The 18,044-nt window shown below is 36.3% G+C and overlaps 1 protein-coding gene across 2 annotated transcripts in view; it reads left to right on the top strand.

Moving 5' to 3' along the window:
• WDR70 (WD repeat domain 70) overlaps window positions 1-18,044 on the top strand; it is a 296,044-nt gene that overhangs the window by 104,143 nt on the left and 173,857 nt on the right. For both annotated transcript variants that reach the window (XM_038535279.1, XM_038535280.1), the window contains one exon: window positions 11,919-11,995. In XM_038535279.1, the coding sequence (XP_038391207.1) occupies window positions 11,919-11,995 (77 nt within the window). The remainder of the gene's footprint in view (window positions 1-11,918; window positions 11,996-18,044) is intronic.

Below are 18,044 nucleotides of genomic sequence, written 5' to 3'. Positions count from 1 at the left end.
TGTCATCATATTTTCAGTTGGATTCTTGAAAGAAATGTATTGTGGGGTCTTGCTTTTTAGTGTATAACGGTAATCATTGTCTTTTAATTGTTGTATTTAGCTCATTTAGGTTTAGTGTAATTATTGATATTGTTGGATTTCTACCATTTCTGGAGTTCTACCATTTCATTATTTTTGCTTCTTTCTGTTCTTTGTTATATATGCTTCATCTTTTGTGATTTCTTTTACACTATCTGAGTATTTTTAGAATGTCATTTTGTTTACCTGTCAGATTTTAATTATGTCTCTTTGTAGTTTTTTAAATGGTGGCTTTAGGGAACTATAAAAATGTATTTTAAATTTTATATAATTTACTTTGAATTACTATTTTACCATTTCAAGTAAAAAATAGAAATTGCACAACCACATAGGCTCTTCCTCCAGTCCTGATATAGTTGTTGTATGTGTTATATTTATATACATTGAAAATCCCATCAGGCAGTGATAATAATTTTTGTTTTCATCAAAAGTTAAAGGTGAAAAATATTGTTCCATTTACTCAGATATTTACCTTTTCGTTTCCCTTCATTGCTTATATTCCAAGTTTCTCTTTGTTATCATCTCCCTTTTACTTGAGGAACTTAATTTTAGACTTTCTTTTTTAATTTTTAATTTTGAGATTGAATACATATACCATAAAATTCATCAGAGAATTTTGAGATAATGTGTATCTTCAGTGGTTTTTAAGATATTCAGTGGTTTTTAGTATATTCATGGAATATGCAGCCATCACCACAATCAATTTTAGAACATTTGTATCCTCCCCAAAAGAAACTACTGGAGATAGTAAAAATATCAGTGGTTGCCAGGAGAAAAAGGGCAGAGAGTGGTGATTAGGCAGAGCACTAGGAATTTTTAAGACAATGGAACAAGTCTGTATGATATATGATGGATACATGTTATTATAAATTGTCCAAATCCATAGAATGTACAATATCAAGAGTGACCCTAATGTAAACTGTGGAGATTGGATGATAATGATGTGTCAGTGTAGGTTCATCAGTTATAATAAATGTACCACTGTAGTGGGAATATTGATAATAGGGGGAAACTATGCATGTGGGGGCCAAGGGATAGATGGTAAATCTCTGTATCGTCCTCTCAATATTGGCTTGAACTTCAAAATGTCCTAAAAAGTAGTCTCTTCAAAACAAAATATTTGTCTCTTAGCCATCATCCCAAACTCTACCGCCCCTTGAAGCCCTATGCAACTACTTAGCTACTGTCTATTCTGGATATTTCATGTAAATGAAATCATACAATATGTGGACCTTTCACTTAGCATAATGTTTTAAAAAGTAATCATGTTGTGGCATGTGTCAATATTTAATTTCTGTTCATTGCAAAATAATATTCTATTGTATGGATATACCATATTTATCTCTTCAGTTGATGGACATTTATGCTGTTACCACTGTTTTACTATTATGAATACTACTATGAACATTGATTTACAAATTTTTGTGCAGACATATGTTGTCATTTCTCTTAGGTATATACTTAGGAGTGGAATTTCTGGGTCCTGTGGTAACTCTGTGTTTAATATTTTGAGAGACTGACAAAATGTTTTCCAAAGTGTATGTAACATTTTACATACTCACTAATAGTGTATGAAGGTTCCAGTTTTTCTACATCCTTATCAATGCTTGTGATTTTATTTTGTTGTTGTTCTTAATAATAACTATTTCAGAGGATGCAGAGTGTCTCTGTGGTTTTAATTTATATTTCCTTGGTTAATTATGTTGAACTTCTTTTTGTGTTATATATTAGCCATTTGTAAATCTTTTAGAGAAATGTCTATTCAAATCCTTGCCCATTTTAAAATTGTGTTGTCTTTTTATTATTGAATTCTAACAGTTCATATATTCTGGATATTAGTCCTTTATGAGATATATGGTTTGCAAATATTTTCTCCCATTCTTTGGGTTGTCTTTTCATGTTCTTGATGGTGTCCTTTGAAGTGCAAAAGTTTTAAAGTTTGATGAAGCTCAGTTTATTTTTTCCTTTGTTTCGTGCCTTTAGTGTCATTGCCTAACCTATGCTCATGAAGAATTACACTTATGTTTTCTTCTAAGAGTTTTATAGTTGTAGCTTTTACATTCATGTCTGTGATCCATTTGGAGTTAATTTTTGTGTATGGTGTGAGGTAGGTGTCCAACATTATGATAAGTATTTTTGAAATAAAGAATTTTTGAATTTTCTTGGCTAATTTTTTGAATTTTCATATGAAATATATGATCAATTTTTTCAATGTCTGTAACATTTCTTTCTTTTTTTGTAACATTTCTTTTAGAGCAGGTTTATTGGTGACAAGTTCTATTAGTTTTCTTTCATTTCACAATGTGTTTATTTCACCTCCATTCCTAAAGTATATTTTCTGTACATTTAACTTGGCAGTATTTTTCTTTTATCAGTTTAAAAATGTGGGTCCACTGTCTTCTGGCTCTATTTTTAAAGGGTACTCTGCAGTAATTCCCATATTTGTTATTGTTATGTAATGTGTTTTTTCTTTTTTATTTGCCTTTAGGATTTTTTTATCTTTGGCTTTTTTTAAAAAAAAAGGTTTTATTTATCTATTCATGATAGACAGAGAGAGAGAGAGAGAGAGAGAGAGGCAGAGACACAGGCAGAGGGAGTAGCAGGCTCCATTCAGGGAGCCCGACGTGGGGCTCAATCCTGGGACTCCAGGATCGCACCCTGGGCCAAAGGCAGGTGCCAAACCACTGAGCCACCCAGGGATCCCCATATCTTTGGCTTTTAATAATTTAATATGTGTCTAGGTGTAGGCTTCAAAAATTTTTTTTTATTATTTTTGTTTTTAGTTAGTTCATCCTTTCTGGCATTCTTGAATCTGTAAATTTACCTCCTTCACCATATACAGGAGATTTTTAGCCATTATTTCTTTAAATATTTGTCTGCACCTGTCTCTCTTCTTCTAAGTCTTACAGAGTACTAAATTTTTTGATACTGTCTCATAGCTCTTTGATTTTTCTCATTTTTTCCTGTTGTTTAGACTTAATTATTTCTATAGATCTGCCTTCAGGTTCTTTAATTTTTTCTTTTGACATATCCTTTCTACTATTGGGCCCTTCCAGTGATTTTTAAATTTCCATTATTATATTTTTCAGTATGACCACTTTTGCATTTTTTAATAGTTTTTCTTTGCTGAGCACTTCTGTCTATACATTTGTTTCAAATGTGTTTGCTTTCCCCTTGCGCATCATGGCCATATACATTGATTTTAAGTCTTTTTCTGATAATTACAACATTTGGATCCTTTTGTGGTTGGCATCTATTATCTTATTTCTTGGGAGCTGGTTAGATTTTCCTGGTCCTTTGTATGATTAATTTTGGATTGTATCTTTGACATTTTGAACATTGTGTTATGATATTCTTAGCCTTGTCCAAAACCTCTGGGGAATGCTGGGTTTTTTGTTTGTTTGTTTGTTTGTGTGTGTGTGTGTGTGTGGTTTCTTTTTTAGCTGAGAGTCAGTCTGATTAGTTTTAGACTGTAAGTCCTGATCTGCTTCCTATGAGCTGTTTTTCCTTACAGTATTAATTTTCAAAGCATTTGTATGCTATTCTGGGTTTGCCCCATGTGCATGTACCCAGGGACCCGTGTGGACCCTGGCGGGTAGTCCACACCATCTTTAGTTCTCAGTGTTTTTCTTAGGTTGATTCTGGTAGGTTCCACACAGCGTACCTCAGAAGTATTTGCAGTACTTTTAATATGGATTTAAAGGGTATTTTTCTCCAGTTTTCTTACCCCTTCACCCCATGATTTTCCCTTTACTCTCTTGCAGGGGGTTTCATGTTCTTGCTAGAAAATCAGACACTCTTTTTGTGCAGCATAGCAGTTTCCATGAATGTAGCTTATGCCTCTAGACAAAGCTGGTGTGGGATGGAAAAATAAAAATATTCTTTACCCCACAGCAGCTGTTTCTTATGTGTTGATGGGAAAAGGCAGTGTACCTGTTGTTGGCATTTTCCTGTTGTAAAGCAGAGGGTATCAGAAGGGTTCTATTCTACATATGTTGGTAGGTGATCGGCTTTGTTGCTAATACTGGCCTACTGGAAAGCATGGTGTATCAAAAGTGCTCTGTCACACAGGGCTTGCTGTTATTGTTGCTTGTGGTTCAGGAGAGTGGGCACCATGCCTCTTTGTTGCTGGCTCTTTCCCAGTGTAGGGTCAGGAGAGCCAGCAAGTATCCTCCCTGAAGGACTGCTCCTGTTACTGAGAAGACAGCTGCTGTTTTGTTGCTGGCACTCGTTGCTCTAATGGCCTCAAGGGGCCACTGCTGTTGATTGGGAAGATGAGAAGTACCACTCCAGAGCCAGTGCTTGCCTGGTGTGAAAAGGAGGAAATCAGTAGTTCTTTCACCTGTAGAGACTACTTCCATTTCTGGTGCCAGCACTGAGGAGAGACTTGCAGCTTTGTTGTTTGTGCTTGGCCAGCATAGGGTAGGTCAGATCACCAGAGCTTTGTCCCACAGGCTCTTCACCACCCACCTGCCACCCCTATGCCTTAAAGAGAGGAAACTTTCTTTTTGGAACTTTCTGTCTGCTCTTGCTCTCAGCTGTTAGTTGTGACTGCCCCAGAGCCTAAGTCAAGAAACAGAGAAGGCAGAAACCATTCCTGACTGCTCTTTAAGACCAGGGTTTTATACCCTTTTTGTTTGCTCATATGCACTATTCATCGTCTTCTGGTAGTCCGTCCGTCCTTCCTTCCTTCCTTCCTTCCTTCCTTACTTCCTTCCTTCTGCCTTGCCTTCCCCTCCTTTTCCTTCTCTTGCCTTCCCCTCCTTTTCCTTCTCTCCTTCCCTCCCACCTCCTCTCCTTGCTTCCTTTCCTTCCTCCCAATGTGGACCCTAATGTGGGACTTGAGATCAAGACCTGAGGTGAGATCAAGAGTCAGACACTTGGGCAGCCACGGTGGCTCAACAGTTTAGCACCTTCTTCAGCCCAGGGCAGGATCCATCCTCCCTGCATGGAGCCTGCTTTTCCTTCTGCCTGTGTCTCTGCCTCTCTCTCTCTCTCTCTGTCTCTCATGAATAAATAAATAAAATCTTAAAAAATAAAGAGAGAGACACTTAACTGAGAGCCACCCAGGTGCCCCTTACCTTCCTTATTTTGTTCAGTATTTTGTTGTAATCAGATGGAGAGATAGAGTAGACTGTGTATGTATTCCATTAGGAATGAAATTGTAATCTCCTAATATAATTGTAAAATATATTTTAATTCGCTCCAGTTCTGTGATCAAAATTATGAGCTAAGATTTCAGTACCTATTCTTGACTGTGTGCAGCAAAACTGACTCTACCTAACTTAGTGCATAATGAGAATGCTTGAAGTTTAGTGGATCACACTTGTTGTGAAATGAAGGAACAATGTCCTAAGCTATGCTATAAACCTGGCTGATAAAATTGTGGTGGTCATTGCTGGCAATTGGATATCCCAGAGTACCACTGCTCCTTAAGAGCAGAGAATTTTGTCTTGCAGGAGCTGTGGTACTGCTTTCCTTAAGGAGTTTGCTATGATCTGAATATCCTCCAGAATTCATATGTTGAAATCGTAACTCCCAAGGTGATAGTATTAGGAGGTGGGGCCTTTGGGAGGTGACTAGGTCATGAATATGGAACTCTCATGAATGGGATTAGTGCCCTGTGAAAATGGCCCAAGAAATTTTTCTTACCCCTTCACCATGTGAGGTTACAGCAAAAAGACAGCCTCTGTGAATTAGGAAGTTCAGGCACTAAATCTGCTGGCACCTTGATCTTCAACTTTGACTTCTGGAACTATGAGAAAAAAATGTTTATGGTTTATAAACCACACAGTTTATGGTATTTTTGTTATAGTGGCCCAAATGGACTAACATGGAAAGTTAGCACTCCATTGTCCTTGAGTTACAGCTCAAGGGCATTGTAGTTGCTGGAGCTGGATTGTGTTCCTGTGTCACATCTGTAAGGGAGGCTGGCAAAGTTAGCACATGACTTTTCTACTTCTCTATGAGAGGTAGTCTCTGTCTTCTACCAAGAGTCATTTTGAGGGGAATTTCCTAAATAAAAAGGAGAGTTCTTGGCCAGAGAGAATGACATGCTATTTTTGTATAGTCACCATTTACACAACACAGTTGCTTAGTTCTCAAACTGCCTTCATCTGTGGTTATAGCCCAAACCCAGTTCTTTAGGGAAACCGGTTGTCTTTCTCTTTAAAATATATCCCACATCTTACCTCTGAACACTTTATTGCTGTGTTAGGGTCCCGGCCACTATCAGTGTTCACATAAAACACATCACTATCTTCTTTTTTTTTTTTTTTTTTTAAGATTTTATTTATTATTTATTCATGATAGTCACACAGAGAGAGACAGAGATGCAGAGACACAGGCAGAGGGAGAAGCAGGCTCCATGCACTGGGAGCCCGACGTGGGATTCGATCCCAGGTCTCCAGGATCGCGCCCCGGGCCAAAGGCAGGCGCCAAACCGCTGCGCCACCCAGGGATCCCCATCACTATCTTCTTAATTCCTGTTTTGATTTTGCAACAGACTTTTCTTCACAGAGTAACCAGAGTATTTTTTAAGTGTTTATTTTGATATAATTTCAAGTTTACAGAAAAGTTACAAGAAGAGTATGTAGAACTTCCTTACATCCTTTTTTCAGATTCATCAGTTGCTAACATTTTGCCTCATTGTTTTATCGTTCCCTATCCCTCCTTTCTTTCTTCTGCAACTAACACAGACTCTGTCTCTCTTCCCTTCCTTCACGCTATTTACCCCCCCACTCACATATGTATATGCACATACATAAGAATTATGTGTGTGTGTGTTTAATATTCCCCAGCTTTTGAAATGAGTTGCAACCATCATACTCCCTGATTACTAAACTCTTCAGTGTGGTTTTCCTAATAACATTATAACTTTTTACATAACCATGAATTTAACATTGATAAAATACTATTATCTAATTCATAGTCCATAGTTGTCTCAATAACCGCCTTTATAATTGTTTCCCCAAGCTCAGTAGTCATCTTTCTGTTTCTCTACTTGGAATAGTTCCTCTGCCTTTTTTTTTTTTTTTTTAAGAATGATATATTTGAAGACAATAAGTCATTTATTTTGTAAATGTGTAGAAGTTATAAATATGTAGCAACAGATATAGGATTTGATTTTGCCTGTTTTTCCTCATCATTGGAGTTTGGTTATACATTTCTAGAAAGTCTGTAATGGAAAAGCTATTGGGTCCTTCTTACGTCCCCGTATCAGGAACTACGTGATACCAGTGCACCCCAGTATTGGCAAAGTTAATTTGATCACTTTGTTTAAGGTAGTGTAATCCCAGATTTCTTCTCTACTCTTTTCTCCTTGTAATTAGTAAGTAATTTGCAGGGAGATTTTGAGAGCAGGGAAGTACCCTCCCTATTAATTATCAAGCTTTTCTTCAGTAGTATTAGCATTCATTGATGATTCTTGCTTGAATCAAAAATATTTTGTTTATTTTTAAAGATTTTATTTATTTATTCATGAGAGACACAGAGGGAGAGGCAGAGACATAGGCAGAGGGAGAAGCAGGCTCCCCTCCGGGAGTCTGATTCAGAACTCCATCCCAGGACCCTGGGATCACGCCCTGAGCCGAAGGCAGATGCTCAACCGCTGATCTACCCTGGTGTCCCACTTGAATCAGTTATTACTGTGATGATTGTCAACTCTATCATTTCGAACTCTATCATTCATTTTATTTTATTATTTTACTTTTTTAAAGATTTATTTATTCATTTATTTATGATAGACAGAGAGAGAGAGAGAGAGAGAGGTAGAGACACAGGAGGACGGAGAAGCAGGCTCCATGCACCGGGAGCCCGATGTGGGACTTGATCCCGGGACTCCAGGATCGCGCCCTGGGCCAAAGGCAGGTGCTAAACTGCTGAGCCACCCAGGAATCCCCCTATCATTCATTTTATATTTATTACCATTCTACTGCAAGGAGGGCTTTCTTTTATTTATTTACTTATATGTACCTAGGAGTTCCTATTTTAGTCACTTTTTTATAATCCATAACTTTATTTATTTTGATGCTCTAATTGTCCCCGTGGAAGCCCCTCAACCTGCACTTTATTCTTTAACATATCGGCCTCATTTTTGCACTTTATTATTTTTTGGCACAACCAAATGTTCCATGTTCATCTTGTATGAACAAGAATCAAACATTTCTTCAAGGAGCCCTATTTCTTTTTAGGGGAGAATGCAATTTAGAAACCAGGATCTCTGTGCTAGGGTCGCTGGGGTGTCATTGCTTCCAGCCAATCTCAGTACACAAAGCTGGAGCATAACTTACACACATACATATTCACCTATGTTTACATTTGCCTGGTAGAAATCATGGATTCATATTGATAATACCCCTGATTTCAGTCAAATTCCATAGGTTCTATTCTAGTATTTCTTCTTTCCACTCTTGTTAACTCCCTTCTTAAAAGAGAGAAATTCGACTTCCATTGTGCTCAAAAACATTTCTTCATTTGCTTAATTCTTCACTGCAATGAAAGCAGTTTCAGAATTGTTAATGCATACCACTGCAAAGAAGAAACAAATGTATTAACTAGAATTCAATATTTATTTATAGTTCTTTTGGTCTTTAGCTTGAGAGTATATATTCGTTTCCTAAGACTACTGTAATAAATTACTACACACTTGGTAGCTTAAAACAACAGAAAATCTTGCACAGTCCTGGAGGCCAGAATTCTTGAAATCAAGGTATTAACATAGCCATGCTCCTCCCAGCAGCTCTAGAGGAATCCTTTCTTGCCTACTCTAGCTCCTGGCGTGTTCCTTGGCTTGTGGCAGCATAATCCACTCTCTGCCTTTATCTTTACAGAGCTTTCTTTCTTTCTTTTTTTTTTTTTTAAATATTTTTCTTTTTTTTCTTTTTCTACTTCTTCTTTTTTTTTTTTTTTAAGATTTTCTTTATTCATGAGAGACAGAGAGAGAGAGAGACAGAGAGAGAGAGAGGCAGAGACTCAGGCAGAGTGAGAAGCAGGCTCCATGTAGGGAGCCCGATGTGGGACTCGATCCCGAGATTCCAGGATTATGCCCTGGGCCAAAGGCAGGCGCCCAACCACTGAGCCACCCAGGTGTCCCTTCACAGAGCTTTCTATTTGTGTCTTCTCTTCTGACTTTTTTTAAAATAGATTTTTAAAAAAGATTTTATTTATTTATTCGTGAGAGACACACGAGAGAGAGGCAGAGACATAGGCAGAGGGAGTAGCAGGCTCCATGCTGGAAGCCTGGTATGGGACACTATCTCTGGACTCCAGGGCATTCTGGGCCAAAGGCAGGCGCTAAACCACTGAGCCACCCAGGCATCCCTCTTCTGACTTTTTAAGGTCACATTCACAGCTTCTAGTGATGAAAGCATGAGTAGATCTTTTGGGTGGGGGTCCCCGTTTAACCCAGTACAGAGTATATGGTTACTTGGGCAATTACCTTCTGTTTATTCTTTCAGTGTATTTGTTGTTTATTTGAAATACAGTAGGGTTCATTTGTTTCTGTTTATATTGAATTTTAGGTTTCTCTCAGCCTTGTTTTTGAATATGCAAAGCAGCAGTTTCAGAAGTCTAATAATAATTTAATAGATATAGAATAATAAATTGTGGTGACTGTAATTAAGGAAATGGACAGATACTCTGGTAGAGAACAACAGAATGGGCCATATATACTTAGATATAGGGCTAGGTCCTGTTATTTGAATAAGTGATATATAAACTGGGATTGAAGGAATGAGAAGCCAGTCATGTAAAGGTGGAAAAAAGAGCTTTTCCCACAAATGTAAAAGCGTGTGAGAAGGCCTTGAGATGGGGAAAGAGCTGGTTGTATTAGAGGAAATGAAAGAATGCCGTGGATTAGTGTCTCTTGGGGAAGAGGGAACACAAAATAAATGCAGTTGTACAGAAAGCAAGAGCCAGAACATGTGAGTTATTGTACACTGTGTAAAGAGGTTGGAGAGCAAGTGGAGGACAATAAGCAGTGACATTTTTGGAAGTGTGTGTATTTACAGATTTATTTATTTATAAGAGAGAAAGAGTATAAGCATGGAGTGGGGGTGGGTGGGGAGGAGGGGCAGATAGAGAAGGCGAGAGAGTCTTAAACAGACTCCACTGACTGAGTGCAGAACACAATATGGGGCTTGATCTCATGACCTGAGCTGAAACCAAGAGTTGGATGCTTAACAAACTGTGCCACTGAGGCACCCTAGGAATATATTTTTAAAAGACTGTATTGAGGGACACTTGGGTGGCTCAGTAGTTGAGCGTCTGCCTTAGGCTCAAGTTGTGGTCTTGGGATCGAATCCTGCATCAGACTCCCCACAGGAAGTCTACTTCTCCCTCTGCCTATGTCTTTGCTTCTGTTGAGGCAAAGTGAAAAGTTACATGTCTCTCATGAATAAATAAAAATCTTAAAAAAGACTATCTTGATTGCTAGGTAGAACATAAGAGGTAAGAATAAAAGTGGAGAGACTAGGGGCAGTGTATAATAACTGACATAGAGGTATGAAATAATGTTGGTTCCTCTAAGAATGGTGAGGTGAATAAGGAAAAAAGTGGATAGATTTAACATGTATTTTGGGTTGAACTGACAGAACTAGCTAGGGGATTGAATTTGGGTGGAGAGAGGGTTTTAGGTTTATAGTTTGTAGTTTTAGCAACTATGGAAGAAGTTGATTGCAAATGAAGGAGACATTAAGAATTAAGGTTTCCCTATTGGCCTACTATTATGTTTGAAATGTCTATGCAGATGTCAAGTTGGTAGTTAAATGTGCAACCTTAAACTCAAGAGAGAAAATGGAATCTCAAGCTTCCCATCTAGTCCCATTACTTCAGTTCATGCTTCCCTACTGCACATCTCTGGTCTCCATTGGTACCCTGTAAACATAAGCAGATTGTCAGGAGTTGGCCAGATCCTGTTTGAGGTATTGCGGGCAACTTGGACTATAGATGATCTCCAGGTTTATATGTGGGTACTCCAGTTCCATCCAATTCATTCTTTCCAGAGAGCTACAGTTATTTTCCTTCTAAGTCATTTAAATATGTACATTTTACTCCTTACTCCATAGCTTTATTTTGGACTCCTACAGAATAAGAGATTTCTACCATTATTAGATACTAGGCTTTTTTCTCCCCCATCTGAACACATTGTATGAAATCACTCTAGCTGACTTTGCACCTAGAAGGGAAATGTGTGTCCATGTGTATATTCATGTTTGATATTTACTCTGTGGTTGATATGGTATGTATTATGTCTGTTCATATACCAATATTACATTGTTTTAATTGCAGTATTTTTATGTAATTAGTAGGTCTAATCTTCTTGAATCATTTTACAGATGTTTCTCCATTTCTCACATATTTATTCTTACAGATGCAGAATCAAGCTTGTTGCCATATTTTTAGGAAGTGTGGATTTTCCCCTTCAACCTCTTGCTTTTGTCTTGGTTATTTGTAAATACTTTCTATTCTTATTTTCCAATGAGAAAAGAGTCTTTAAAAAAGAAGGGCCTATCTCCTATTATGGTCTTTCCCTTTGTTTCCTAAAGAGAGGCTGTCCGTTTCCTTTCTATTTCCTTCCTTATTAAGCACCTGTCCTGTATTAACACTGTGTTAACTTCTGGGCAGGGGAGTTATACAGTAAATTAAACAAAGTAATATAAACAAAGCATATTATGAAATAAAATTGGTAGGATATAATATGTTTCTAATTAAAATAGTGTGTTCTTGAGAGGATTAAAAGTTTTACTTTTAAGTATGGTATGTCAGTTTCTGGTCCTTTTATTTATTGTTAAGAATCTTTTAAAAATACCTTTTTTTTTCTTATACTTTTATTTTTTAAGGGTCATACAGCAATGCTTCATACTGGTTCATGGCATCCCAAAATAAAGGGAGAATTTATGACTTGCTCAAATGATGCGTAAGTACTGTTGATAATTCACTTAACACCTTCATATCTTTCAATGTTTTTTTTTAGCAATTGTATTATAATAAACTTGCGAATAAAGTAGGAGATTAGAGTATTAGGAATCCTGATGTTTACATATTCTTGGTCTTAACTTTACTTTGATTTTACCTGGTAGTATCAGGTTTGTTTAAATAAATATGGAAACTTTGAAAAAGAGTTGATATAAATTCCAGTACAGTTTAGTAGCGAGCTCAGTGGATCAGACTGATGCTATTAAGTGGACTCAATTGACTTTTTGAGGTTATGACTGTTACTTTGTTACTTTTTATAGTAAAGATTCACTTGTATCTGAGTCTAATACATAATATATGTTTATTTTTTAAAGATTGCTTTTTGAAAGTAGTTGAAGAGATTGATTAAATGGTTATTAAGATTCTTTTGCATTATATCTATTTGCCTAGGACTCAAGAATATTACAAGGAATATTTGAGCAGCTTTGTAGCAACACAATATTGTTATATTGTATGATTAATTTTTAGTATTCATAGTAGTTCATACATATTTGTAGTATTATAAATTACAAAATATGGTTGGTGTTGTTCAGGTGATTAGTATTCATAGTAGTTCATAAGAATGCACTATTTGTAGTATTATAAATTACAAAATATGGTTGGTATTGTTCAGGTGAAACACAATATTTTAGGTAAAAAACTGTTGTTTTTAGGTTATTTGTCTCATCTTTTTACTTTCTGATATTTGTAATTTGCCTTCAAAATTCCTGTTCACATTCCTGGATAGTTTATGTTTTCTGGAATTGATCTTTAGGATAACAGACAAAAGACGTAATTTCTTTCCACAGCACAATTTAAAAATTAATTTGATCTACAGGGAACTAAAATTTGGGAATCTATACTGAATATAACTGGAGCAAGATAATACAATTTGATTAAAATATTGGTAAATAGAACTATGCAGCTTTAATTTCTTTTTTATCTTTGTTTTACTATCTTTCCAAGTACTTAATGTAACATTCATTTTCATGTTTAAAGTGACATTCATTAATCAGCAAATCAAGTATCTGATTTCTTAAGGACTTAAATTTAGCAGGTAATCTAAATTAATAGTATCCTATGATCAAGTAAGGTTTATTCTAGGAATGCAAGGATATTTTATAATTAGGAAATTTTACCATCAAGAAATTTTCAATATAATTCATTATTTAACAAGTGAAAAGTTATAATCACATGATATTATATTATATGATAACATTGATATTTGATAAAATTTAGTAGTCTTTCCCAGTAGAAGTTCTAAGTGAAATAGGAATAGGAAGAGGGGTACCTGGGTTGCTCAGTGGTTTAATGTCTGCCTTTGGCTCAGGTAATGATCCTGGGGTCCTGGGATCAAGTTCCACATTGGGCTCACTGCAGGGAGCCTGCTTCTCTTTTTGCCTATGTCTCTGCTTCTCTCTCTGTCTCTCATGAATAAATAAATAAGATCTTAAAAAAGGAGTGGGAAGAAATTATCGAAACTTGTTAGAAATTAATTACCAAAAGTTAAAGTAAGTATTGTATTATATACTGGAGAACTGGAGCTATTTGCATTCAAATAAAAACAAAACAAAACAAGACAAAGATGCCCATAACTATTTAAAGCCTTTATGCAGTGTAGATTTAGAGACTTTATACAGCATAATAAAATAAGAAAATAAATAGTTAAAAGTGTTGAAAGAAAATAACTGTAAAAAACAGAGGAGTCAGACAATTTTGGTTAAAAACTTCAGCTAAAGAAAGAAATTGGGAAAAAAAGAAACTTTTGTTCTCCAAACTATTAATGATCAGGCTAAATAGTGTGTTGTCTCTGAGCAACCTGGGTGGCTCAGTGGTTTAGCACCGCCTTCAGCCCAGGGTGTGACCCTGGAGACCCGGGATCGAGTCCTGTGTCGGGCTCTCTGCATGGAGCCTGCTTCTACCTCTGCCTGTGGCTTTCTATTGGCCTTTGACTTTGAGGATAGTAAATAGTAATGGGCTAAGCTGTGGGACATCAGCTCAGACACCTAGTTCAACCAACAAATACAGTGTGCTCACTGTGTACCAGGTACTCCTGTATATGATCTAAGTCTCCGCCTTCATAATGCTTACATGTCAATGGAGGTGAGTGCGTTGAGACAGACAAGGTACAGATGCAGTAATAAATTAATACAGTTTTATATAGTAATAAATAATGAGAATAATGACAAAATAAAGCAAAAGGGTAGAGAGAAAGTAGAAATGTCTACTCTGTGTAGTCAGAGAAAGCCTCCGAGGAAGTTACATTTTATTTAATCAATTAACTTATTTTTTTATTTTTAAGATTTTATTTATTTATTTGAGGGAGAATGCACATGAGAGAGAGATCACAGTGGAGAGGAGAAGGAGAGGGAGAAGAAGTAGATGCCCTGTTGAGCAGGGAGCCTGAGATTATGACCTGAGCTGAAGGTGGACACTTAACTGACTGAGCCACCCAGGTGCCCAAGGAGGTCTTTATTTAAAGATTATTTAGTCTTTATTTAAATATTATTTAATCTGTATTTAAAGATTATTTATTTGAGAGAGAGCAAGCACAAGTGGGTGCAAGAGTGGAGGGAGAAGCAGATTCCCACTGAGCAGGGAAACCTATGCAGGACTGAATCCCAGGACCCTGAGGGTCATGACCTGAGCCACAGGGAGATGCTCAACCAACTGAGCCACCCAGACACCCCAGAAGGTGACCTTTTATTTGAGAATTACACCATGCGCTGCAGGCAGCCACAGTAGAGAGAGCCTTCCAGGCCAAAATGATAGCATAATTCAAGATCTTAGGAAGGGAATGTATTGGAGCATATTGGAGGGGCAGAAAGTCTGGTTTTGTTGACATAGAAAAGGTAGGAATGACAGGAAGTGAATTTGGAGAGGAAGGCAGAGACTAGATCATATAAGGTGTTGTATTCAAAAGTATAAGGATTATGGTTTTAATGTAATTATAAGGCCAGTCATTAGAGTCCTAAGTCTGCCCCATAGTATTATTGAAAATCAAAATCAAAGGAATGCCCACTTCACAGAGCATTAAAATTTTCCAGTTATCTTGACATAATAGAAGCCATGAATGAAGAATGAGCATCATATTAAAAAACTGAGAGCTTTCACTATAAGGTTAGGAACAAGATAAGGAAGTCCACTCTTATCACTTTTATTCAACATAGTACTGGAAGTCCAACCATAGTAATCAAACAAAAAGAAATAAAAGGTATCCACACTGGTTAAGGCAGAAGTAAAACTGTCACTATTTGCAGATGACATGATACTATATGTAGAAAACCCTAAAGACTCCACCAAAAAACTTCCAGAACTGATAAATGAATTCAGTAAGGTCACAGGATGCAAAATCAGTGTACATCTGATGCATTTCTCTACACTAAAAACGAAGCAACAGAATGAGGAATTAAGAAAGCAATCCCATTTATAATTATACCAAAAATAATGAAATATCTAGGAATAAATGTAACTAAAAAGATGAATGCCTATATTCTTTTTTTTCTTTTTTTAAAGATTTTATTTTTAAGTAACTCAATGTAGGGCTCTAGCTCACTACACTGTGATCAAGAGTCACATACTCCACCAGCTGAGCCAGGCAGGTGCCCTGCCCTATTCTTTAAAACTGTAAAACATTGTTGAGAGAAATTGAAGATGACACAAACAAATGGGAAGACATTCCATGCTCATGGATTGGAAAACAAATATTAAAATGTGAAGACTTCCTGGAGCAGTTTCTATCATAGCAATGGATAGAGATTGATAGAGCAATCTCTATCAAAATAGTAACAATGTTTTTCACAGAACTAAAGCAACTCTAAAACTGATACAGAACCACAAAAGACGGTGAATAGCCAAAACAGTCTTGGAAAAGAAAAGCAAAGCTGGAGGCATCACAATTCTAGACTTCAAGTTGTGTTATAAAGCTGTAGTCATCAAAACAGTATGGCACTGGCACAAAAATAGACACATAGATCAATGGAACAGAATAGAAGACTGAAGAATAAACCCACAGTTATATGGTCAATTGATCTTCACAAAGCAGGAAGGAATATCCAATGGGAAAAAGTCTGTTCAACAAGTGATATTGGGAAAAATGAACAGCAATATATAGAAGAATGAAACTAGACCACTTTCTTACACCATACATAAAAATAAATTCAAAATGAATTAAAGACTTAAATGTGAATCCTAAAACCATAAAAATCCTAAAAGAGAACACAGGCAGAAATGTTTCTGGCATTGGCTCTAGCAGCATTTTTCTAGGGGTAGCTCCTGAGACAAGGGAAATAAAAGCAAAAATAAATGATTGGAACTACGTTAAGATACAAACCTTCTGCACAGTGAAGGAAACAATAAACAAAACTAAAAGACAACCTTCTGATTGGGAGAAGATATTTGCAAATGACTTATCCAATAAAGGGTTAATATCTAAAATAGATTAAAAATTTATATAACTTAACACCGAAAAACCAAATAATCCAGTTACAAAATAGGCATAAGTCATGAGCAGATGTTTCTCCAAAGAATACATCCAGATGGCCAACAGACAAATGAAAAGATGCTCAACATCACTTATTAGAGAAATGCAAATAAAAATCACACTGTGGGGCACCTGGATGGCTCAGTCAGTTGAGCATCCAACTCTTGATTTTGGCTCAGGTCATGATGTCAGTGTCATGAAATTAAGCTCTGCATTGTGCTCAGAGCAGAGTCGGCTTGAGATTCTCTCTCTCTCTCTCCCCCTCTCCATACGCACATGGACACACACACACACACACACACACACACACATTCTCCCTCTGAATAAATATATAAAATCTTTAAAAAAAGAAAAAAGAAAAAATCCACACAAATACCACCATACACCTGTCAGAATGACTAGAATCAACAACACTAGGAACAAGTGTTGGGAAGGATGTGAAGGAAAAGGAACCCCTGTGCACTGTTGGTAGGAGTGCACTAGTGCTGCCACTGTGGAAAGCAGTAGGAGGTTCCTCGAAAACTTAAAAATGGGGGAACTGTTCTGTGATCCAGTAATTGTACTACTGAGTATTTATCCCAAAACACAAAAACACTAATTCAAAGGAATATATTTATCCCTATGTTTATAGCAACATTATTTATAATAGCCAAATTATGAAAACAATCCAAAAAGAATGAAATCTTGCCATTTGCAATGACATGCATGTACCTAGAGAAAATAATGCTAAGCAAAGTAAGTCAGAGAAAGACAAATATCATGTGATTTCTTGAATTTATTTACTTTTTAATTAAATAATTATTTAACAAATTTAGAAGAAATATTATAAGTTAGCAGGAGCAGTTTAGAAGAAAATGCTTTGATAAAAAGTTTCAGGAAAATATCTGTGATGTTAGGTTAAGTGTACTAATATTGTCCCTAGACTGAGTTCTCCCTTAAAGGAAAAGTATGTGGACCTGGATATGTGAACATAGGAGGTGGGAAGAGAATTAAAAGAGTATAAGAATATGATCTAAAAAAAAAAAAAAAAAAAGAATATAATCTAGAGACCCACAAATATAACTTGATATAGATCAGTTTGAATAAAATGTACTTGGAAGTCTTTCTCTGTAAAACTAAGAATGTGCCTTTAATTAAAATATAAATATTTACAAACAACTATCTACTCTATTGGGATAGGGATAATATGTATATTATCTTTTTTTTCAGAGAAATGTAAGAATTCACTCATTTAATGATTGGTTACTTGATGATATTAAGGAATTGTTAATTTGGGGATACGATATTGTTATTATAGTTGGCTTTTTAAAACTAAGTTTTTTCTTTAAAAATTTTAATTTAAATTCAGTTTTGTTAACATGCAGCATATTATTAGTTTCAGGGGTAGAATTTAGTGATTCATCATTTCCATTTAACAACACCCAGTGCTCATTACATCACCCAGTTACCCGACCCTCTCGCCTACCTCCTCTCCAGGAACCCCCAGTTTGTTCCCTATTGTTGAGAGTCTCTTATGATTTGTCTCCTT

Source organism: Canis lupus, chromosome 4 (assembly GCF_011100685.1).
Source record: "Canis lupus familiaris isolate Mischka breed German Shepherd chromosome 4, alternate assembly UU_Cfam_GSD_1.0, whole genome shotgun sequence".
Lineage (NCBI taxonomy): Eukaryota > Metazoa > Chordata > Mammalia > Carnivora > Canidae > Canis > Canis lupus.
Note: the sequence above shows the minus strand (reverse complement) of the source record. Positions and strands in the feature narration are given on the sequence as shown.